Raw genomic sequence first — 24201 nt, 5'->3', positions numbered from 1 at the left:
ACACAAGTGCATTCGATGACACTTTTGGCATAATTTGGGCATGCCTAATATGTGATCATTGGTCTATTGTAGCCCTTCAATAGTAGGCACACAACCTTGCAGAGTTTGGGATCCTCTATTTGACCTAGATCCTTTGCTCATAATGCTTTATCTTTTGTGCATTATATGAGTACAGCCATGAATAGTAAATTGACGTCAACGTTGAGATGGCATCTTGTTTTATGTGGTGTCATAGTGATTAAAAAAAATATTTGCTATGTATAAAGGCCTTATTCACCTTCATGATAATTGGGGTCCATTAATTGACATACCTTTTGCACTTGTAATGCAATTCATTTGGTTGCATGTTTTGATTTGTGACATGGAACTAAATCCGATAATTTGTTTCTAGTTGGACTCTCGGTAATGAATTGTGCAAAGTTGTGACTATTTTTACTGTGAATTTTATTTGTTTAACTAATACTTTGTGCATTTGTAGTGTTTTCTCTTCCTCCCCTGTGTTATCACCCCCTCGCTATCCTGAAGGTTTATTTATCTTAAACTTGTAACTGAACTATGTGTTTTCCTTTGTATTGTCTGGCTAGTTTGGTTCTTACATCAACACATGTTGATTTTCTAATTTTTCGCAATGAAGCAAAAATACTTTACCACCCTTCAACACCAAGGCCTTGCATGTGAAATATTGTTTATAAAAAAAACATTTTTGGAGTGATTTTTGAACCAAGTTGCATGTGTTTATCACGTTTTATTACTAAAGATGTCATGGAAGCTCAAGGTTTAGAGCAATATTCAAAATTTAGAAGGTTTTTTCTGAAAGTTTTCCGGTTCATTTTACATGAAACATGGGTGTTTTGTGAGCAATGACCGGCAGGCCAAAAGGCTTCTACGTGGTGGATGGTGGTCTATGGAGTACCCAATTTTTGGGGATACTCGGAGTTAGACGGGTGTTAAAATGACCTTTGCTCTTAGCTCTCAATTGCCATCACTAACGCCTGTAGGCTGTTCCTTATCTCTTCTCTATTTCATCAATAATCAATAATCAATAATTTTCTTAATCGAACACGGTTGATGCTTTTGTAGCTGGCTAGCCTAGCCAATCGCACTGGTTCTTCCACCACCATGCTTCGTCCCACCGCCCTCATTAACACGACCTGTCAGGGCCACGGCCTTCCATTAGTAGGGGCCGACCTCGTGGAGTCGAAGCCGGGAGGAGCTCTTACAGTAAGAACGTCAACAATAACAACAACAACAACATGCAGATTGGAAAGGAAGAGGAAGAGCCAGAAGCTGAAGCCGAGGCCCGGCTTGATTTTCGCGCAGAATTCTCCCGACAATCCCTCAGGTCCTCATTACTTTTTATAAGCCAGCGTATAGCTTCTCTTTTATCTGCTCCGCTTATGAAACTGTTACATATGTTTGGGATGGGGTGATGATCTTCGGGTTCATGTATGCTTGTTTTTCAACGTCATCAAGCACCTGGTCCAGGTATTTAGAGTAGTTTGATCTACAAGCTAGGTCCTGAACCACTGATGAAAATCATGCTGTAGACTCTACAAGCCATGATCCACATTCTATACTTTACAATGGCTCTGGCATGACTCTTTGTCCAATCACCAAAACGAGTCTCGTTTGAAGACGTGTACTGTCCTATCACTCTCATTCTATTTATTCAACTAGCACCATGACACCTAGGATCTTAGGGACATTCCCCTTGGATAGCGTATTGATCTTGGGTGTGCATAACGAGTCTCGTTTGAAGACGTGTACTGTCCTATCACTCTCATTCTATTTATTCAACTAGCACCATGACACCTAGGATCTTAGGGACATTCCCCTTGGATAGCGTATTGATCTTGGACAATGCACACCCGATTGGCCCCAAAATCGGTGCCCCTTTTGGTATTTCTTTAGCTTTATTGAAGAAGAAGTTGATTTACAATGGGATTCTCCCGATCTCCTTCGCAATCCAAACTCTCCTTGTTGTCCAAAGTGAACAGCAAGTCTTCAATCTATTTTGCCCCTTGATTCATGCACTTAATTGGTCTTCACTCACTTCATAGACAATGGAAATGCCCCGAATTTAATTATTTGTTAGTCCCTCCAGTTGAATGGGCTAAAAAAAATAGCTTCAGCCTTGTTGAATCCAAGTCTTGGAGCTTTCAATTTTTGGCACGCTTACCGAGGCTGTTGCTCTAAATTAGGGTTTATAGCAAAGAAATTTGCAATTTTTCAGTCTCCAAGGGTCCAAATATTGAGATATTCTAAGCAAGGCTGTGTAATGATTGGGAGATGAGAGAGAAAGATGTAGAGAGAGAAATTTCAAAGTTTTTTTCGCGAAGAATGATTGAAAATTAGTCAAACGCAGTTGCTACCCTGCCACAACAGCTTGTAGATACAAAGAACTGAAGAAAACAGTCCTTTACTGCTGCTATCCTGTCTCAACAGCCTGTAGATGCTGTCAACTGCTGTTCAATGTCTTCTCCTGTTCCTGACTGTCTTAGAAGGTCCTTCAATGGTTGCAAATCAGACAAGCAACATCTCCTCTGTCACGAGGACATGTATTTTTGAAACCTCACTTAACATGTGGATTAATTTTTAATCACATAGTTAAGTATATGTTACATATGTGAGGTGTAATTGGGATTAGAGTAAATTTACAAGATCGGGACCTGAGAAAATCATTGGATGTTGAAGACAAAAGTTGCTATAAGTTATGTTGCACAGGTACTTGGTAGTATTTGGTGCCAGTTGTTGACCTAGGTCATTCTGTCACCAGGTGGTGATACTTTTTACAATTGTTTTTTTAATTTACTTATATAAATATTTTGTTTTTCTTTTCTTTAGTTACTGTTACTTTTTACCCCCAGAGTTCTCTTGGATTAAGCTAGGATCTTTGCATGACCAAACCAGGCAGCCATTGGGACAAATTTGACTAATGGTTTGTTTGAGCCTTAGGATTGGTTCCATATTGAATGGGCACTGAAGAATAGAATGCCAGTGGTTGGGGACTGTGTACTTAGCCACTGGAGATGGTGCAGGACAATGAGCTTGGCCAAGACAGAAGATGCACATGTGAGAATGCTCAGGAATAAAAGTCATCATAACTGAGTCACATTACACTTTTTGATGTGGTTACAATGATAAAAGTTGCTCAGAATAATTTGAAGAATGCAGGGCTCACCATCCATAAAATTTAGGGAGTTACTATTTATCTGTTCGCGTCATTATCTTCGTTTTTGCACGAGGATTAATTATTTGGTCTGTGCCGAGGTTAAATTTTGTACCAATCATGGAGAATTTTAGATCGAAAGGTTTAAATGAGAAAATTGTTATATGTATGCCATGTGGCACAAATTCCCACGAGAGAGAGAGAGAGCATTTAAAAAAAAAACTAATAGTCATGAGGGGCAGATTTGAGAGTGAAGTTTTGAGGAGCGGAGGGTAGATTGTTGCAAGTACATCAACTATGGAGAGTACTTTTTTGTCTCTGACTCATGTACGAAGATAGAGCTTGCTCCCTGTGGTCAACTCTCTCTCTATTTTGAGAGGAAATGCTCTGCATGATGGGCTGATTCCATTGAAGGTACAGTTCTGTGTTTTCTTTGCACTTCTGCTGAGGCAAGAGTCTCACTGTCCAGGTTCAGGAGCAGCTGTTGGCTTTTCCAATGCAGAAACTAAAGAAAGTGATGACCATGCCACACAGGAACAAGGTTTTTCAGCTCTATTTTAGTGCTGTTTGTGGGATTGTTTTATTGTTGGAATGATGCCAGGGTAAAAGGGATGTTGTTCTGGATATGTTGGACAGGAAGAACAGTAAATACAGAGTTGTGCAGGCTGCAATTCTGCACATGAATCATTGAGTTATGGTCACAGGAAATGCTTTCCTAAAAGGGATGTTGTTTTGAATATGCTGGACAGTGAGAACAGTAAATACAGAGTTCTGCAGAGTGCAATTCTGCACATGAATCATTGAGTTATGGTCACAGATTTTTTAATATAAAAAGGGATGTTGTTTTGGTCATACTGTACTATCCTTATGCAGTTGGGATTTACTCAGAAAAGATGAAAATCAACCGTTCACAAGTTATGTATTTTGGAACATTTCCTTTTTGTAACTTTTTATCTTTTAATTGATAAAGAAATACCGAGAGGGGCATCGGTCTTTGGGGCCAATCTGGTGGTTGAGCAAGGGAGTGAGGTCTCTGTTTGTGTGTTTGTGTGTGTGTGTGTGAAAAGACCAGGTGTTAATTGAAGGAACTACTGCTTTATGTGAGTCATAGACCGGTTTCATGGTTCCATCCTCGGGATTTGAATTCTTTTTTACAAGAATTTAAGCTCGGACAGTTTTGGATGAAAAGGCCATACACAGAGGTTTTACAGAGATTACAGGTGAGAAAGACTACGAGATTTTTCTTGGATACAGAATTTGCTGGATACAGGACTAGAGAGATGGCAGACATGGATAAAGACAAAGGAAAACTCCCTCATGAAAAAGAGAGTTCTTCTTCTACTCATAGACACCGAAGAGAGAGTATCGGTGCACAGGTGTCAGCACCTTCTAGAACCGACATTGAACCACAAGATGAGGAGCAGGAATAGGAGGACTTGTTTATGGCACAACTCCTCAGTATGGTTGGCTCTTTTCAATAGCTTGTAAAGAATCTCGTATGCAAAAATTTTTGAAGTCACATAATGAGGATTCTTAGGTTGAGTCATCACATCATACTATGGAGCGCTAAAAAAGGCAAACCTCTAATGTGCGTGAGCATGTGGAAAAGACACCAAACATGGAGACAGGTCAAGTGCAACAAGAAGCACAAGCACATGATTAAGGAGTGAATGGTCAAGGTAGTTATGTACATGTGGCACAACAGACTATTCCTTCTTAGTTTGCTACTTATCCTGGTTACTTTGGTAGTGGGTCAGTTTTTCAAGCAATGGCTGGATTACCCACGGGTTTTCAGGGATACTTGCCTAGAGGACTACCAAGAATGATGCCTATTGAGGCAGTGAACCCACTTTATGCTAATATTGGTCTACAGCCCGGTTATCAGACTTTGCAGAGTCCTTAATTGATGCCTGGAGTACAAAATGCAGGGGCTGGTTTTTTTCAGCCTAGTGGGCATATGGCAGCTAAGACAGAATTAAATGCTGATAATGCGCCTAAGGGACTCCCCTTTTTACAGCCACCTGTCTATGACAACCTGCCACTAAAAAGTGCTAAGCCTAAAGACTATAAAGAGAGTGGTCAGGCATTAAAGTTTGAAACCTTCAGTGGGATGCAAGATAAGCTGAAAGGTTTGACATTTATACAACAGTTTGATGTAGCTTACATTGTAGGGAATTTTACTGAAACTTTAAGGGTGCGGAAGGCTGCAACTTTTTTGAAAGGTAATGCTTTGCAGTGGTGGAACATATTGTTAATGCAAGGATATGCACTTGCCACTTGGGTCCATTTCAAACACTTGTTTGCAGCCTCATGGTTAACTAACACGTTTGAAGTAGATGCCATGACTTCATGGCATAAATTGGACGCGGCAAACTGTGCAGATTTAGAAGAGTACAATAAGAAATTTTAGGAAGCACTTTTTCCCGTGAGTTCTTCCAGGACAGTGCCCCTTGTCGAAACAAATTGAAAAGTACTGTTGTGGTTTGTTCGAAGCCATCAGGGATTATTGTACCAAGACTAGGGTTACAAATATGGTACAGTTAATTGAAAATGCTGGTGTAGCAAATGCATTGTTGAAAGGGAAAGTTGACAGCTTTAAAGGCACTGAAAATAAGGATTCTCAGTTTAAGTAGGATCTTGGCAAGAAGATGAAGCAATTTCTAGAAAAGGCCAACTTTACAAAGAAGTTTTTTTGGAAGAAAAGATTTCAGCAACAACCTCAGACTTCTTTAAAACAGGGCAAAGGATAGAAGAGGCCATTTTTTGGCAAATCATTTGAAGAAAGAAAGGCTTTAATGATGGCTGAGAAATGCTTTGTATGTGAACAAAAAGGCCATATTGCTTGTAAGTGCCCACGGCAATATTCTAAAGATGCGGAGGATAAAGATGCCCCAAGTAAAAAGAAGCCCAGCATTGGCTTAGTATCTGATATGGTGGGAGATCAATCAGCTGATGATGCTACAGAATTGTGCAGAGCTTGGGGAAAGATCAGAGATTCCACAGTGCTTATTTTCTTTGATCCTGGAGCTCGTGCAAACTTTATCTCACCGGCTTTGGCAGCTAAGCTGGGTATACGTCCTGAGGAAATGGGACCAGTTGGACAGGCTGATTTGGCATGCCCAAGACATACTGAACCTGTCACCCCCCATTCTTGGCAAACTCCGTATGCACATTCAAAGCTATGTGGACACAGAGAAGTTTCATATTATGCCTTTAGAGGGCTGTGATGTTCTGTTGGGTATTGCATGGTGCCACAGGAAGCATGCTATCATGGATACTTACAACAGAACGATTACTCTTGTACATAGGGGCAAGACTCATGTGTTAGATGTGAAGCTTAAAGGAGAGCCTGTCCCAGTTGTTTCTGCTTTTGCAATTACTTCTGTAACGAAAAATCATATTCCTGCGTACTTGGTTTTTGCAAAGCAAGCTAAAGAAGTTGACAGTAATGTGTCTGTACTAGATGAAAGTAGACGGACTTTCTTGGATAAATTCAATGATTGTTTCTCAGATTCGTTACCAGGAGAGTTACTCCTTGAGAGGCCTGGAGATCATACCATAGATCTTATTGCAGGGACTAGTCCGCCCAATAGGCTACCATGCAGGGTCAGTGCAGCACAACGGAAAGAGATTATGACACATGTTAATGAGCTTTTATAGAAGGGACTAATTCAGCCTAGTAGCTCTCCGTTTTGTTCACGTGTGTTACTAGTTTAGAAAAAGAACGGCTCTTGGCGAATGTGTATTGACTACAAAGCCTTGAATAAGAACACAATCAAGAATAGGTTTCTGATTCCGAGGATAGATGTTACATTAATAAATGTAACTTATGGGGAAACAAGCGTGAGGGATGACCATCCAGGGGCCTTGGGCACCCGAACGGGGTCAAGGGGAGCCTAGAGAGTAAGTGAGTTTAAAGATAGTATGACTCACCTGAAGCTGTCGGCTGGCAGTTGGATCAGGATTAGAAAGCCAACAACCTTCTAGGCGAGGTTGGGTGGTGAAACGAACAAAATCTCTCGTGCTGTTTGGACTGTCGACAGAGGGGGGCACTTAGTTGAATCTCTGACATCAAACGTAGACGGACACATAATATTGGTATCAGAGCCGTTGGGCTACGTTTCCTCGGAAAGAGTCGAAAGGGCTTTCGTCCTCGTCGGTAGCCAATGCGTGAGCGGGTTACGTCAATCATTGCCCTTCTGGACTAGAGCCTAAATCCAGCTTCTTAAACGTTTCTGTGTTGGTGGGCTTTTTCGGAAAAGAGCCATCGGGTCCCGTCCCTACCACCTGGCGCACCAATTTGGAGTTGTTGCGTCACCAGTCAATCCTGCAGCTGTCCATGTCAACACGGAAGCATCCGCACCAGGCTAACGCGGGCGTCGCCAGTAGGGACGGTGGACGGTAGGATTTGAACCTGCGCGGGCATTGCCAGCAGGGACGGTGGGACGGTGTAAGACGTGCCGGGCGAAATCCCGCCTTGAAGTGACAATAGTGGTCACAGCTAGTTCATACGTGACCTGGTGGGGGGGGTGTTTAATCCCATCCTCATCCTGCGTTTCTGCCCAACAAGCCTTATTCCCACGCGACTGGCATGGTTGGAGGAAAGTCGAACTGTTTTTCACGTCTTTTACTATTACTAAACTGTAAAAGCCATCGACATCTGCCCTATCACTGTAATCAGGGAAGTACCTCATCTTGTACGCAAATTTATTATATTTGCTTTCTAATTCTAGTGTATTAATGGAGGGCAAAGAGAAAAAGGGGGTAACCGAAGGCTCTAGTTCCGGGGACCATCCTATGGTGGATCCCCATGAAACGGAAATTCAAGAAGAACAATGGGAAGAATTTTTTGCTACACGAGAACAATTTGATGATTCAACCGCTCGTGTGCAAGCACAGGGGGTTCAAATGGAGTTGCTAACTCAAGCACTCACTGAAATAAAATCTCAATTAGCCTTATTACTAGAAACGTATAAAAATAAGGTAGAAACCTCAGACATTCCATCTTCATTGAAAGATCTAGACGTGACTATGTGAGATCCTAGGGAACCCCACCAAAAGCTGAGGGATAACCCAGTGCTAAAAGATATGAAACCCCCTCAGTTTCACGGGGAGGGAAAAGACATAAATAAAGACACTATCTTTAATTTTCTCCAAAAATGGGAGGATTTGCACAAACTTAAGAATACTCCACCACATCTCCAAGCACGCTGGAGGCCAGTCTAACTTTGGGACCAAAGGCATATAAATGGTGGAGAACTTTAAAGGAGGCAAATAAAATACTTGAAACTTGGGCTCAATTTGAATCGATCTTTTTGAAAGTATTCATTCCTGAAAATGAAATGGAAAGAAATTGGAAAGATTGGGATTATGTCAGATAAAAGGGAAGACCTTTGCTGACATATCTCGAGGAGTATCGTGAGATAATCCTCAAATTGGAAGGAATAGATGAATTTCAAAAGACAAGAGGATTCATAAGGGGACTAGATAAGGCCTGTAAAAAAGAAGTGAAAAGGAGTTTACCCAAGACGCTTGAAGAGGCAATTAAATTTGCATTAATCAATGAAGATAATACGCGTCCAGGTGCACTCACTAGTCTCATTGATACGGAGCCCAAGACTAAGGAATTTGAAGCCTCAAAATTTGTAGGCAAATTTAAAAGGAGAATGCCATTCCTTAAAGGTAAGAAACAACCCTTTGAAAAGAAACAATATGTAAGGCCAAAGTTAAGTCAAGATGACTTTGGTAAGGCCAAAAAAGAAAGGATGTGTTTCAATTGCCTATCCCCTAACCATGCTGTCTGGAATTGCCCTCAACGGAAAAAGGGGGAAGATAAAGGAAAGGATAAGGACAAGAGCAAGGAAAAAGAGAAACAAATCCATGCAGTGCAGACCCTAGAATTAAAGGGGCATGAAAAGTATAAATCTTTAGAGGTCTTGCACAAGGATGTACAACACAGGTGTTGTATGCCAACTTCTATGTGGCAGCCTACTTTCGGGCCACATGATTTAGTTAGAGTGCATGGATTGATAGCGGGAAAGAGGGTTAGAGTCATGATTGATGACATTGCCACCCACAATTTCATAAATTATACACTTGTCAAAAAATTGAAACTTCCCCAACAAAAGAGTGAGCATCAATATGTTGTTCGTGTGATACAAGGTCAGGATAATAAAATATGGGATACAATGGTATCCAATTTGGAAATTGAGATCCAAGGATATAAAGATAAACTTGATTTCCAAATTATGAATATGGAAAGAGCCGATATTGCTTTAGGGAGGGAGTGGCTATGGGGATTGGAACCATCCCTAAAACGTAGTTATCATCATAATACACTGGAATTTGAAAGGGATGGTAAGACTTTTGTGATTCAAGGTGAACATGAAGTATCTGATAACCCTTTGTTGTGTTCCATTGAAGTTTAGAAGCTGATAAAGAAGGAAGCTTGTGAGGTATATATGTTACGGTCCCTTCTATACAGAACACTTTTACTTTCTGTAATATAAAGCAACAATTTTCTTATGTTTGTGAGTTGAATGTAAATAATGAATTAAGTAGTTTGTTAGATGAATTTAAAGATGTGTTTCCTTCTGATTTACCAAGTGGCCTTCCACCAAATAGGGGTGATGTAAATAACTCAATCGATATAGATAGGGATACACACCCTATTTCTAAACCACCTTATAAGCTAAGTGAAACACAGCACCAAGAAGTCAAAAGACAAATTAAGGATTACCTTGATAAAGGGTTTATATAACCCAACAATTCACCATGGGCTTCACCAATTTTATTGGTGAAGAAAAAAGATGGTTCTATGTGACTTTGTGTTGATTATAGAGAACTTAATAAGATAACGGTGAAGAATAAATTTTCTATGTCCAGAATAGAAGATTTTTTTGATCAATTACAAGGGGGCAAAATTCTTCACAATGATTGATTTAAGATTAGGCTATCACCAAGTAAGAATTAAGGCCCAGGATGTTCCTAAGACGGCATTTTGTACTAGATATGGGCATTATGATTTTATGGTGATGCCTTTTAGCCTCACTAATGCACCAGCTACTTTTATGAAGCTGATGAATAGTGTGTTACGGCCCTATCTAGGACATTTTGTAGTAGTCTTCTTGGATGATATCTTGATCTTTAGTAAATCAAGAGAAGAGCATTTGGAACACTTACGATAAGTATTTCAATTGTTAAGAACACATTCCCTTTATGCGAAGAAAACTAAATGTGAATTCTTCGCACAAGAGGTCAAATATTTGGGGCATATTATCTCGAAAGAGGGAATCAAGATGGATCCGGAAAAAGTAAGGGCAATTATTGAATGGCCATTTCCAAGGGACCTGGAAGAGCTGCAGATCTTCCTAGGTTTATCTAGATTTTATCGAAGATTCATTCGAGATTATGCCAAGATAGCTATTCCAATGATGGACCAACTTAAAGGGAAAGGGAAGAGTTTTAATTGGGGAACAGACCAAAATGAAAGTTTTCAAAAACTTAAGGTAGCTATTGTTACAGCCCCAGTACTATTAATTGTGGATCCCAATAAACCATTCGTGGTTGAAGCTGATGCCAATGATAGGACAGTAGGCGCGGTCTTATTACAAGAAGATCGACCAATTGCTTTTGAAAGCAAGAAATTAGAACGTGCAAAATGGAATTATTCTATTTATGAGAGGGAGCTGTATGCAATAGTACATGTAATGAAGAAATGGAGGCACTATCTATACGGTGCCAAACTTTTGATCTTGTCGAATCATGAAAGCATTAAGTGACTTAATGACCAACCGGATCTACAAGGGCGTAAAGCCAGATGGGCTGAACTCCTCCAAGAGTTCGACTATGAGATAAGGCATAGAAAGGAAAAGTACAATATAATGGCTGATGCACTCAGCAAAATGCCCATCATAAATGAATTGAGTTTTACTTAGTTCACTTTCGATTTACTTGACTCCTTAAAAGGGAAATACCAGGTTGATCCGGCATATTCCAACATATGGGAAGTAATAAAAAATGGGGATTCAAATGGAAGGGCCTCCACTGAGGAAGGAATATCTAAGGATGTTCAACAAGGAAACGGAGCATCAGGGGTTGCTCAAATGGGATTCAAGTGGAAGAACTTTACCATTGATAATGGTTATTTACTCTACAAGGGTAGGGTATGTGTCTCGAAAGATGAAGAAATAAGGTGCCAGATACTCTTTTGAGTGTCATGATACCCCCAGTGCGGGACATCCAGGAGTTAATAAGACTTATAGTCTTATTAAAAGGCAGTTCTATTGGCCCGGAATGAATAAGGACGTCCTTGACTATGTGGTCAAATGTAATAAATGCCAGGTTAATAAAGCTGAAAGATTGAAAATGGGAGGACTTCACCCATTAGAGATTCCTTCGGGAAAATGGGAGAGTATCTCCATGGACTTTATTGTTGCGTTACCTAGAACACAGAGGGGGCACGACTCTGTGTGGGTGATTGTGGATAGGTTAACCAAAATAGCTAGGTTTATTCCAACTTCAACTGATGTTAAAATACCAGAATTGACTAGATTGTTCATAGAGAACATATACTGATTGTATGGTCTTTTGGCAAATATAGTTTCTGATCGGGATAGAAAATTTGATAGTCAATTTTGGCGGCTGTATTTAGGAAGTTGGATACTAAACTTAGCATGAGTACGGCGGAGCACTCGCAAACTGATGGGCAAACTGAAAGGGTTAATCAAATCCTTGAAGATATGCTCAGGGCATATGTAAGTAGAAGGCAAACTAATTGGAAAGAGTATCTACCAATAGCAGAGTTTGCATATAATAGTGCCAAGCACTCTTCCACTGGATATCGTCCATTTTTGCTGATGTATGGGTTTCAGCCCAGAGCTCCTCATACAGTAGGACTGCATAAGGAAAGGTTTAGGCATCCAAGGACTTTTTGGAGGATATGAATAATATGTTAAAATTTGCTTAAGAAAATATTAAGAAAGCTCAAAATCGAGCCAGAGCTTATGCAAATCCTCACCGAAGAGACATCTCCTTTGAAGAGGGGGAATTGGTCTATCTTAAAGTGCCTGAACAAACTAAAACCATGAAAATGGGGCGATGTCCAAAGCTGTCACCCAGGTATTGTGGTCCTTTCACAATACTTAAAAGGGTGGGAGAACATGCTTATAAGTTCCAACTACCTGGTGGTAGTAAAACACATCCAGTTTTTCATGTAAGTAAGCTAAGAAAGAAGCTGGGTGATATGAATAATTTAATCTTAAATGATAATATTGAGGAGCTATTAGATGACCAATCTAATCCACGTGAACCAGAAAGAATTTTAAATGTTTGTAACAGACGAACAAGGAATACTATTTATCAAGAATACTTGGTCAAATGGAAAGATTGTTCAGAAGAAAGCTCAACATGGGAGTGAGTAAGTACTTTAAGGAAAAGGTTTCCCAATTTACAGTTGGACCTTCCAAGTATCGTTTTCGAGGATGAAACCGATTCTTAAGGGGAAGGAAATGTTACATTAATAAATGTAACTTATGGGGAGACAACCGCGAGGGATGACCGTCCGGTGGCCTTGGGCACCCGAACGGGGTCAAGGGGAGCCTAGAGAGTAAGTGAGTTTAAAGATAGTATGACTCACTTGAAGCTGATGGTTGGCAGTCCGATTAGGATTAGGAAGCCAATAACCTTCTAGGCGAGGCTGGGTGGTGAAACGAACAGAATCTCTGGTGCTGTTTGGACTGTCGACAGAGGGGGGCACTTAGTTGAATCTCCGACATCAAATGTGGATAGACACATAATAATAGATGACATTCCTGATCGATTACAGGGAGCAGGAATGTTTAGCAGGATAGATTTGAAAAGTGGGTACCATCAGATCAAAATTAGGCCAGAGGATATCCATAAGATTGCTTTTAGAATGACATTTGGTCTCTATGAATTTTAGTCATGCCGTTTGGATTGACCAATGCTCTTGCCACGTTTAACAAGATGATGGATAGAATTTTTCACCCTTATCGAAGTTTCGTTGGCACATTCTTTGATGATATGATTATCTTTTCAAAGAATGAAGAGGAGCATAGAAAACACCTAGTTACAGTCTTTAATGAGCTTAAGCATAACAGATTGCTCATTAATGGCAAGAAGAGTGAATTCTTTTTGGAAGAGATTCAGTTCCTTGGGCACATAGTTTCTAAAGATGGTGTGAAGATGGATCCTACAAAGAAAGAAGCAATTGTCTCTTGGCTAGACTTGAAAACTGTTCATGATGTCCGTAGTTTCATTGGCCTATGCTCTTACTACAGAAGATTTGTAAGACACTTTGCGGAGATTGCTTCTCCTTTACATGCGCTTGAAAAGAAGGATGTCAAATGGCAATGGACTGACAAAGAAAAATCAGCATTTAGATGTTTGAAGGGGAAAATGACTACAGATCTAGTACTTATTTTGCTAGATCTGTCTAAGCCATTTGTAGTGTAGTGTGATGCATGTGGAAACAACATTGGTGCTGTATTAATGCAGAATGGCCGAGTGTGGCATACAAGAGTAGAGTACTTTTTGTCATTGAAAGGACTTACCAAATTTATGAGAAAGAGTTACTAGCTGTGATCCATGCACTTTCTAGTTGGAAGCACTATTTTCTTGGTGCTGATTTTGTCGTGCAAACGGATCATCAAACACTTAGATACTTTCTCACACAGTCTAAATTGTCAAAGAAACACATGCGTTGGGCAAATTTCCTATCTATGTTTCATTTTCAGATAGTGCATGTGGAAGGCAAGAAGAATGTAGTTGTAGATACTTTATCTCGCAAATCACAGGTATTGGCTGTTTCAGTTTCTTATCACCATGAATTGGATGATATGAAAGAGCAGTATGCTGATGACGAAGATTTCTCTGAAATCTATGAACAGTTGATCAATGGCCAACATCATGATCATTATGTGTTCAAAGAAGGCTTTATCATGATGCATGGAAGACTGTGTTACAAAACAGCTAAGGCCAAAAGTTTTATTAGAAAGTCATGCTCCACCATATGTAGGACATCGTGGTATTAATGCTACAGTTAGAGCGGTAGAGACTTTCTTCTATTGGCCAGCCTTGAGATCTAATGTTGATGCATATGTCAAATCTTGCCTTGTATGCCAAAAGGTCAAATTTGATAGATAGAAGGCACCAGGGTTTTTGCAACCACTACCTATTTCAGAAAGGCCATGGGAAAGTATTGCCATGGATTTCATTTTTGATCTTCCAAGAACTTATTTAGGGAATGATGGAACTTGGACTATCATTTGCAGATTCAACAAACAGGCACATTTCATTCCTGTAAGGAAAAAGGTTAAGTCAGAACACATGGTAAAGATATTTATGCATAATATCTTCAAGTACCATGGAATGCCACGGTCAATTGTCAGTGATAGTGACCCAAGAATGACTAGCTTGTTTTGGAAAGTATTGTTTGAAAACATGGGCCCTACTCTGAAATTTTCATCTTCTTTCCATTCACAAACTGATGGACAGTCTAAAGAAGCAAATTTGACTGTTTTAGATCTACTAAAGTGTTATGTTTCAGATCATAAGACTTCTTGGGAACACTATTTGTAATTGGTTGAGTATGGATACAATAATACAATGCACTCATCTACTGGCAAAGCATCTTTGGAGATTATGGAAGGTGGAAAGAGATTGCCTCCCATTTTGCAGACAAAAGATAATATTTTTGAAGTAGATCGTTATGTAAAAGATTGGGAAGAAGCATATAAAAAGGTCAAGTATGCCTTAGAAAAGTCACAAGCTAAATAGAAAAGAGCTGTTGATAGTCATCGTTGGGAACTCTTGTTAAAAAAGGATGACTGGGTCTTATTGCGTTTTGAAAAGGCACGTTTGAGAAAACAGAAGGGCAAGGAATGCTTGTTTCCCAAGCTGAGTATGCGCTACTATGGCCCTTTTCAGGTCTTAGAGAATATCAATGACGTGGCATATAGGCTGAAATTGCCAAAGAATTGGAAAATTCATAATGCATTCCATGTGGGCCTATTGAGGCCTTTTATTGGTGAAGTGCTAGAAGATATGGTTCAAGAGGAACAACCTGAAGTAGAGGAATTAGATGAGATTCTAGTTCTTGAGCAAATCCTGGCACATAAGGATAGGAAAGTGAAAGGTAGAGTTATAAGAAGATTTTTGGTGAAGTTCAAGAACTATTCACCAATGGATGCCAAATGGATGGAAGAGGCTGAATTGGCAGATTCGCCTCAGTTATTGTAACTTACCAAGAAGCGTTCTTACTGGAATCTATAGTAACTTAGAATGCTTTTTGAAGCAATGCACATTTTCTATTGTACAGTTGAATACTATATCTCATTGAATAATACACAATGTATGGTTTACACTAGCATTAACATGTGTATCATTGAATGAAATCTTAGTGCTTTGAAGTTGTATTTGTTACACTTCAGTTGAATGATTATACATGTTGTGACACTAATAGTTTGGGGATACGTGCTATCGCCCTGTGTTGCATCCAAAAACATGTATATTAGAAAGGCCCCTAGTAACCATGGTTGGATACAGGATGTGATCCTCCACCTATGTAAGACTTGAACTTGGAATGACACAAATGGTAGTGGGAAAACTCCTACCATCGCCCCGTGTCATCTGTTAGCAAGTGATACATGCGATGCCACTAATAACATGGAGAATCTTATTATAGTCCTGTGTCATTCGTTAGCATGTGTGGCATGCAATCAAGGTCGCTTGCTTCTTTCAAGAGGGAGGTATGTCACTAGGCGCTGATACTTTTTGCAGTTGCTTTCCTTATTTACTTATATAAATATTTTATTTTTCTTTTCTTTAGTTGCTGTTGCTTTTTACTCCTTGAGTTCTCTTGGATTAAGCCGAGATCTTTGCATGGCCAGAAGAGGTAGCCATTGGGACAAAATGGACTAATGGTTTGTCTAAGCCTGAGGACCGGTTCCATATTGAATGGGCATTGAAGAATAGAATGCCAGTGGTTTGGGACTGTGTGCTTAGCCACTGGAGATCGTGCAGGACAATGAGCCTCTGGCCGACAGAAGTTGCACGTGAGAATGCTCAGGGAATAAAAGTCACCGTAAATGAGCCACATTACACTTTTTGATGTGGTTACAATGATAAAAGTTGCTTAGAACAACTTGAGAAATGTAGGGGTCACCATCCCTAAAATTTAAAAAGTTACTATTTTTGGACCCTAGAATCTGTTCGTATCATTATCTTCGTTTTTGCATGAGGATTAATTCTCTGGTTTGTGTCGAGGTCAAATTTTGCACTGATCATGGAGAATTTTAGATCGGAAGGTTTAAACGGAAAAATTGTTACATGTATGCCATGTGGCACAAATTCCCAGAAGAGAGAGAGAGAGTATTTAAAAAAAAAACTAATAGGCATGAGGGGCAGATTTGAGAGTGAAGTTTTGAGGAGCGGAGGGTAGATTGCTGCAAGTACATCAGCTATGGAGAGTACTTCTTTGTATGGGCTGATTCCATCGAAGGTACAGTTCTGTGTTTTCTTTGCACTTTTGCCGAGGCAAGAGCCTCACTGTCCAAGTTCAGGAGCAGCTGTTGGCTTCTCCAATGCAAGAACTAAAGAAAGTGACGACCATGCCACACAGGAACAGGGTTTTTCAGCTCTGATTTAGTGCTGTTTATGGGATTGTTTTATTGTTGGAAAGATGTTAGGGTAAAAAGGATGTTGTTCTGGATATGCTGGACAGGAATAACAGTAAATACAGAGTTCTATAGACTGCAATTTTGCTCATGAATCATTGAGTTATGGTCACAGGAAATGCTTTCCTAAAAGGGATGTTGTTCTGGATATGTTGGACAATAAGAACAATAAACAAAGAGTTATATAGAATTGCAGAATCATTGAGTTATGGTCACAGAAAATGCTTTCCTAAAAGGGATGTGGTTTTGGATATGCTGGACAATAAGAACAGTAAATACAGAGTTCTGTAGACTGCAATTCTGCACATGAATCATTGAGTTATGGTCACAGAAAATGCTTTTCTAAAAGGGATGTTGTTCTGCTCATGTTGTACTGTCCTTATGCAGCTGGGATTTACTCAGAAAAGATGAAAACCAACTGTTCGCAGGTTATGTATTTTGAAACATTTCCTTTTTGTAACTTTCGATCTTTTAATTGATGAAGAAATACTGAGAAGGGTACCGGTCTTCAAGGCCAAGCTGGTGTTGAGCGAGGGAGTGAGGTTTCTGTTTGTGTGTGTGTGAAAAGACCAGGTGTTAATTGAAGGAACTATCGCTTTATGTGAGTCATAGATGGATTTTACATTTATTTGGCATAAGTGTCGGTTGGTGACACTAGAGAAGTGTTTAATGGTACCTAATGCCAATCTGATGGTCAAAGATGGCGCAGAGACACTCAAAAATGGAAGTTGCCTAGCCAATTTAATTATTGGCATGTCAGATTATTTTTCTGGGCATCGAAATAATTATTAGATTAATGGTGACACTAAAAAAGTGGTGTTTAATGATACCTAACGCCAATCTGATGGTCAAAGATGGTGCAGAGACACTCGTGAATGGAAGTTGCCTAGCTAATTTAATTATTGGCTTATTAGATTATTTTTTTGGGCACCGAAATAATCATTAGATTAATATTCAGTATTTAAAGATTAAAAATTAATATTTAATTATGAAAAATGTTGGAAAAACTATTTGGAAAGGTTGTCACTTATAAAAAATGCCAATGCAAGACTGAAAAACGTCTTTAGAGGTTGGAGAGATGTACTTTTAGTGTATTCAGCCTGCAAGAGAGAGGGAGAAGATGTTACTGGTTTGATTTGCAACCATTGGAGGATCTTTTGAGGCAACCAGGGGCAACAAGAGAAGACCAATCAACAGCAGGTGACAGCATCTACAGGGCTGTTGAGATAGGGCAGCAGCAGTAAATGACTGATTTTCTTCAGTTCTTTGCATCTACAAGCTGTTGTGGCAGGGCAACAGCTGCATTTGATTGCTTTTTAGTCATTCTTTGTGACAAAACTCTGAATTTTCTCTCTCTATAGCTTTCTCTCTCATCTCCCAGTCATTTCACAGCCTTGCTCCGAATTCTCAGCATTTGGACCCTTGGAGGTTGAGAAATTGCAAATTTCTCTGTTGTAAACCCTAATTTACAGTAGAAATTAGGGTTTAGCAATAGCTTTGAGAAGCGTGTCAGAAAATCGAAGCTCCAAGACTTGGATTCAACAGGGCTGAATGTGAAAATCTCCAAGATTTGGATTCAACAGGGCTGAAAGGTGAATTTTAGCTAAATTCAGGTGGAGGACTAGCCAGACATTGAATTTGGGGCATTTCCATCGTCTATGAAGTGTGTGAAGGCCAATTATGTGCCCAAATCAAGGGGCAAATCAGATGGAAGACTTGCTGGTCACTTTCGACAGCAAGGGGAGTTTGGATTGCGAAGGGGATTGGAAGAATCCCATTGTAAATCAACTTTTTCTTCAATAAAGCTAAAGAAATACCGAAAGGGGCACTAATTTTGGGGCCAATTGGGTATGCATTGTCCAAGATCAGTAGGTAAATTTGTATTTTCAGATTTGAATTAATTGTTTGCTGTTGTAATTAAGTTGTAATCAGGAATTTACCACACATCTTCGGAAGGAAGGCTAGTTACATCCTTTCTCTCTCTTGCAAGCTGAATACACTAAAAATGCCTCTCTCCAGCCTCTAAAGACGTTTTTCAGTCTTTCATGGGCATTTTTGAGAAGTGGCAGCCTTTCCAAATGGTTGTTTCAGCATTAGCCATAATTAAATATTAATTTTCAGTCTTTAAATACTGAAAATAAATCTAATAATTATTTTGGTGCCCTGAAAAATAATCTGACTGGCCAATAATTAAATTGGCTAGGCAACTTCCATTCCCGAGTGTCTCTACGCCATCTTTGACTATTAGATCGGTGTTAGGTACCATGAAACGCCACATCTCTAGTGTCACCAACTGATACTTATGGCCAAATGAATGAGGTACGCTAACAATTGACACTGTAAAGAAAAATTTCCCACTTTGTAGAGCACATAGATAAGTGAGAGCTTTTCCAAACTGCATTTGTATAACCAAAAAATGAAAGTGAATGTAAAGAATTAGAGTTTTTTTAGCATCGGTAAACCAATCCAAAATCTTTAGTGCCTTTCAAATACTTCAAAATGCATGCAACCCAATGTTTAAGGCATGGAGAACTAAGATGTCCAAGAAAATTTGGAGCAAAATGAATGTTATGGCAAGAATTTAAGAAAATAAATTGAAGACATCCAACAAGATAAGCATAAGGTTGATGTAATACTAATTTTGCAACATAAGTTATAGCAACTTTTGCCTTTGACATCCCGTGATTTTCTCGGGTCCCAGGCTCGTAAATTTACAATAACCCCAGTTGCAACTCACATGTATAACATTTATCTAATCATGCGATTAAAAATTAATCCACATGTTAAGTGCGCATTGCCAAATGCATCAAAAGCAAAGTCCTACACTGGAATTTCCATAGGGTATCATAGTCATTGCACACTGCTGTTCAACCATTCCATATGCCCAACATTGCTGAAAATTACCAGCTAATATAACATGACATAAAACTCTCAAAGAATCTCAAAAACATTGCTTGATTATTATGTGACATGTCCATTTCTCATGAGCTCAACTCATCTAGCAAAACCAAACCATAATATAGTGAAAACCAAGCATAAACCATGGCTGAAACATCAATGGGATCATAATACATCTTGTTGTCCACAAAACCAGCTGAATACCATTGAATATTAATGATCATATGCTGAAAATCAACATTCGATAATCAGCCCCTGATGATCATTAACTGATGCTACACGAGGCATACCGATGCCATACCAAGCATAACTGATTATACACAGAGCATAACGGATGCAAATGTACAGTTTCAGAGTTGTAGTGGAAACCGTACCGATCTGCATACCAAACATAGTGACTAGTACACTAAACAGTGATCTCCTGGCAAACATATTGTTCAGCTACAGTGCCCTAAATGAATGTTGGATACATTTGAGATCCACTACTTCTAGAGCTGTCCATTACTAAGGAACGGAGGTTCTAGCTCCCTCACAAGCATCAAATAATACTCTAGACCTTTGCTCTGCTGAACCTGATTGAGCCCGAACTAAACGGCTCTAACTAGAAATCATCAAGGTAAAGTTGCAACAATTGAGGATGGTTTGCCAAGTCATCCTCCTTCATCCATTTGGCATCCATTGGTGAATAATTTTGAAACTTCACCAAGTATCTTCTGGAACCTTCACCCCTGATCTTCCTCTTTTTGTGTCCCAAAATTTGCTTTGGTACGAGTATTTCATCGAGCTCTTCAACCTCCGGTTGAATTTTCCAGATACATCCTCTGGCACATCTCCATGAAAAGGTCTAAGCAAGCTCACATGAAAGGCATTGTGTATCCACCAGTGTGGAGGCAATTTCAGCATATAGCATGCATCACTGATCCTCTCTAACACTTACAACAGGGACAAATTCCCCTTTCAATTTTACATCCAAAGTATGAACTTTGCCTCTATGGAAGAGGGTCACAATCTTATCATGAGTATCAATCACTGCATGCACACGATGACACCAAGGCATACCAAGCAAGACATCACATCCTTCCAATGGAGCAATAAAGAACTCTTTGCTGTCCACATAACTTTGAATGTGCAAACGAAGCTTTCCAATGATAAGAGTGACCAACTTTGCATGTCCCTTGCATGCCATACCAATCTCACCCACGGGCCCTATTTCATCCTCTCTGATGCTCAAACAGGCTGCCATATGAAGAGAGAAAATTTGACCGTGTCCCTAGATCAAGAAAAATCTATGCATGTTGATCTCTGATTTTGCCCCATGTCGTGCAAAGTTCTATCCTATCTTGATTAGGATGATCTGCCACTACATCAAGCACTAAAGCAACAGTGGCTTTGCCTTTCTTTCCCTTATTATCATCCTTTTCAGCTTGCTGTTTATTAGGACAGCTGCGTGCCAGATGCCCTTCTTGTTCACAAATAAAGCATTTATTTGCAGCCATCAGCTACCTACGTCATGCATCACTTTTCCCACTCTTTCCTTGCGATCTGTTCCTCTTTCCAACCCTATTTTCAGATTTGCCTTGATTTTCAGCTTTATTTTCAGATTTACCCTTTTTCTCAGCCTTTACCTCTTTGACATGTGACTTGGCACCATTATCGTGAAATCCTGCATCCTTTCCATGCAGCAATGTGTCGGCTGTAGTAGCAGTCTCTATAAGCTGAGACAAGCTAGACACGGTGGATTTAATGCAAAAATCCCTGATTCCTTTGGGCAGCCCACAAGCATATTTTTCCACTTGCTCATGAAGGGGTACGGGGCGATAAGAAGTAATAGGCAGCAATGCATCTTGGCAATGGAACCATGTAACCGGCCTTTCTCCTCGGATAGGGTGGTAAATCCCTGATTACAACTTAATTACAGCAACAAACAATTGATGCAAATCTGAAAATACAAATTTACCTATTGATCTTGGACAATGCACATCCGATTGGCCCCAAAATTGGCACCCCTTTCGGTATTTCTTTAGCTTTATTGAAGAAGAAGTTGATTTACAATGGGATTCTCTCGATCCCCTTCGCAATCCAAACTTCCCTTGTTGTCCAAAGTGACCAGCAAGTCTTCAATCTATTTTGCCCCTTAATTTGGGTACTTAATTGGCCTTCACCCACTTCATAGATGATGGAAATGCCCCAAATTCAATTATTTGCTAGTCCCTCCACTTGAATAGGCTAAAAAAGACAGCTTTAGCCGTGTTGAATCCAAGTCGACTTCCATTCCCGAGTGTCTCTACGCCATCTTTGACCCATCAAATGGGTGTTAGGTACCATTAAACGCTACTTCTCTAGTATCACCAAAACTGACAGTTATGGCCAAATGAGTGACCTAGGCCAACAATAGGCACCAGAGACTTCAGTTACACCTCACATGTGCAACATTTACTTAACCATGTGATTAAAAATTAATCCACATGTTAAGTGAGGTTTCAAAAATACATGTCCTCATGACAGGATCAAAGCAAACAAAGCAATGATTTTCGACAGTAGGCAGTATGCTAACACAGCTTGGTGATTAGATGCTTGTAGGAGGTGCTGGTAAGATATATGAAGATAATGACCCCTAAAACTTGGTGGAAATTCAGCTACATGCCTAATTTTTTTCCAAAGGATTTCAAGAATGAAGTCAGCATTGACTAAAGACCACAAAAATGTCTAAAGTTAGAGTGTACAGCTCCATATTTGGGGATTTTAGGTGTTTTCTCCCTAGATTTTTTGCTTGGTTTCCTATTTGGATTAGCACCAGTATTTTGACTAGAAGCAAGAATGACAAACCACTATCTCAAAGGAGCGGACTGTGGAGTTGAAGGAGTCGAACATACACACTCTCTTGAAGGAGGAGACTACCTAACAACCACTCTCTTGGTGGAGTAGATTGTAGAATTTGTGTCTGGGAAAGCCATTGCATTTGAAAATGGGTAGGGGAAACCTCCGTAGTGAATTGCGGTGGTCTCCAAGAGGGCTTATTGCTGCATGGGGTCTTAGTGCCTTCGTCTGCTCGCAAGGACTTAGTGTGCATTGGATATCTCTCATTGCCCGTAGCATAAAAATCTGATAGCCGATGTAGAATGATCTCTGTGGCCCCAAAAGGGGAGTAGGCCCAATGAGTGCTAGGGGGAAAACACATACTCAAGGTTGATGATGACAATCTTTTGTGGTATGACCGTTCTTACTGTACGAGGTGCACCTAGTGGTTGGTCCTTCTAATCTATGTAGCGGCCATGGCACCAAAGTGTTAAACTTGTAAAGGCAAGTGGGAGGGAGAAGAAGATAAGCTTATCTCTTGATGATGTAGTAGAAATAGGGAAAATCTAAAAGTGATACTGAACTTGCAATCTGTCTTTACCTTCTCCAACGAAGAGAATCTTTAGCTCTTTGAGCACCTTTGTTTTGATACCTTGTCAAGAAAAGGTATGCTTTGATACTATGTCAAGAAAGGTGACGAGGCGGCATGCACTAATGCCATATGAGAGAGAGAGAGTAGGGTTTGTAGGGAGAAACACAAAGTGTGTATAGCAAATGCTGGGAGAAGAAAAATTCAGAAATGTAGAAGAAGAGAAGATGATGGATGATGAGTCATTGGATCATGTTTAATGAATTAAGATGATGCAATGGAGCTGAAGCTAGAAGCTGGCTGCATTGTCTTAGTTGATTAGGTGGTAGTATTTGAAGGAAACCTTCATTGTGAATGAAGCGGAATGCAGTCCTCCAGGTAATAGGGTATTGAAGGTAATGCAAAATGATGAAGGGACAATGAGTTATGGAGGGAGCAAAACACCATCTTCAAGGGCCGTCAAATACGAGAAGGAGATTACCGGCTATAGACGTGTACTCTGAAAGAAGAAAATCAGGAGGCAATGCAGCCCCAAAAATCTTAGAAACCACAAAATGTATACTGTAGGTGCCTGTTGGAGCTGAATCTAGATAGATAGATATCCATCTATCTATCTATCTATCTATCTATCGATCGATCGATCGATCTATCTAGATAGATAGATAGATAGATAGATAGATTGATTGATAGATCTATGTATCTAGATAGATAGATAGATAATATATAGATAGATCTAGATAGATAGATAGATCGATCTGGATCTATCTATCTATCTATCTATCTATCTATCTAGATCTATCTATCTATTATCTATCTAGATCTATCTATCTATCTATCTATCTATCTAGCTAGCTAGATAGATAGATAAGTTTTGGGGCTGTAATTAAGAGCTAAGTAAGTAGTAATGTATTTTAAAGCTCAATAGGGTCAAGTGTTATATTTTTTAATCGCATGCCACATCTATTTGAGAAAGAAACTTAATGATTCAATTAAATTTCATGAAGATTTTTAATTAAAATGAACTTTAATTCTAGTATCCCTAGCTCTTGGCA

At 39.7% G+C, this 24201-nt stretch overlaps 1 protein-coding gene across 1 annotated transcript in view; it reads left to right on the top strand.

The window, feature by feature from the left end:
• The first annotated feature begins 859 nt into the window (after positions 1 to 859).
• The window catches only part of LOC148009523 (tubulin alpha-6 chain), a 125529-nt gene continuing 102187 nt past the window's right edge, over positions 860 to 24201 (top strand). Inside the window, exons 1-2 of the mRNA XM_087672681.1 lie at positions 860 to 994; positions 1081 to 1342. Of these exons, the coding sequence (XP_087528807.1) occupies positions 953 to 994; positions 1081 to 1342 (304 nt within the window). The 5' untranslated portion in view covers positions 860 to 952. The remainder of the gene's footprint in view (positions 995 to 1080; positions 1343 to 24201) is intronic.

Source organism: Lygodium microphyllum, chromosome 30 (assembly GCF_053477565.2).
Source record: "Lygodium microphyllum isolate KBCC chromosome 30, Lygodium_microphyllum_v1.1.10, whole genome shotgun sequence".
Taxonomy (NCBI): Eukaryota; Viridiplantae; Streptophyta; class Polypodiopsida; order Schizaeales; family Lygodiaceae; genus Lygodium; species Lygodium microphyllum.
This window is presented reverse-complemented; position numbering and strand designations above follow the sequence as displayed.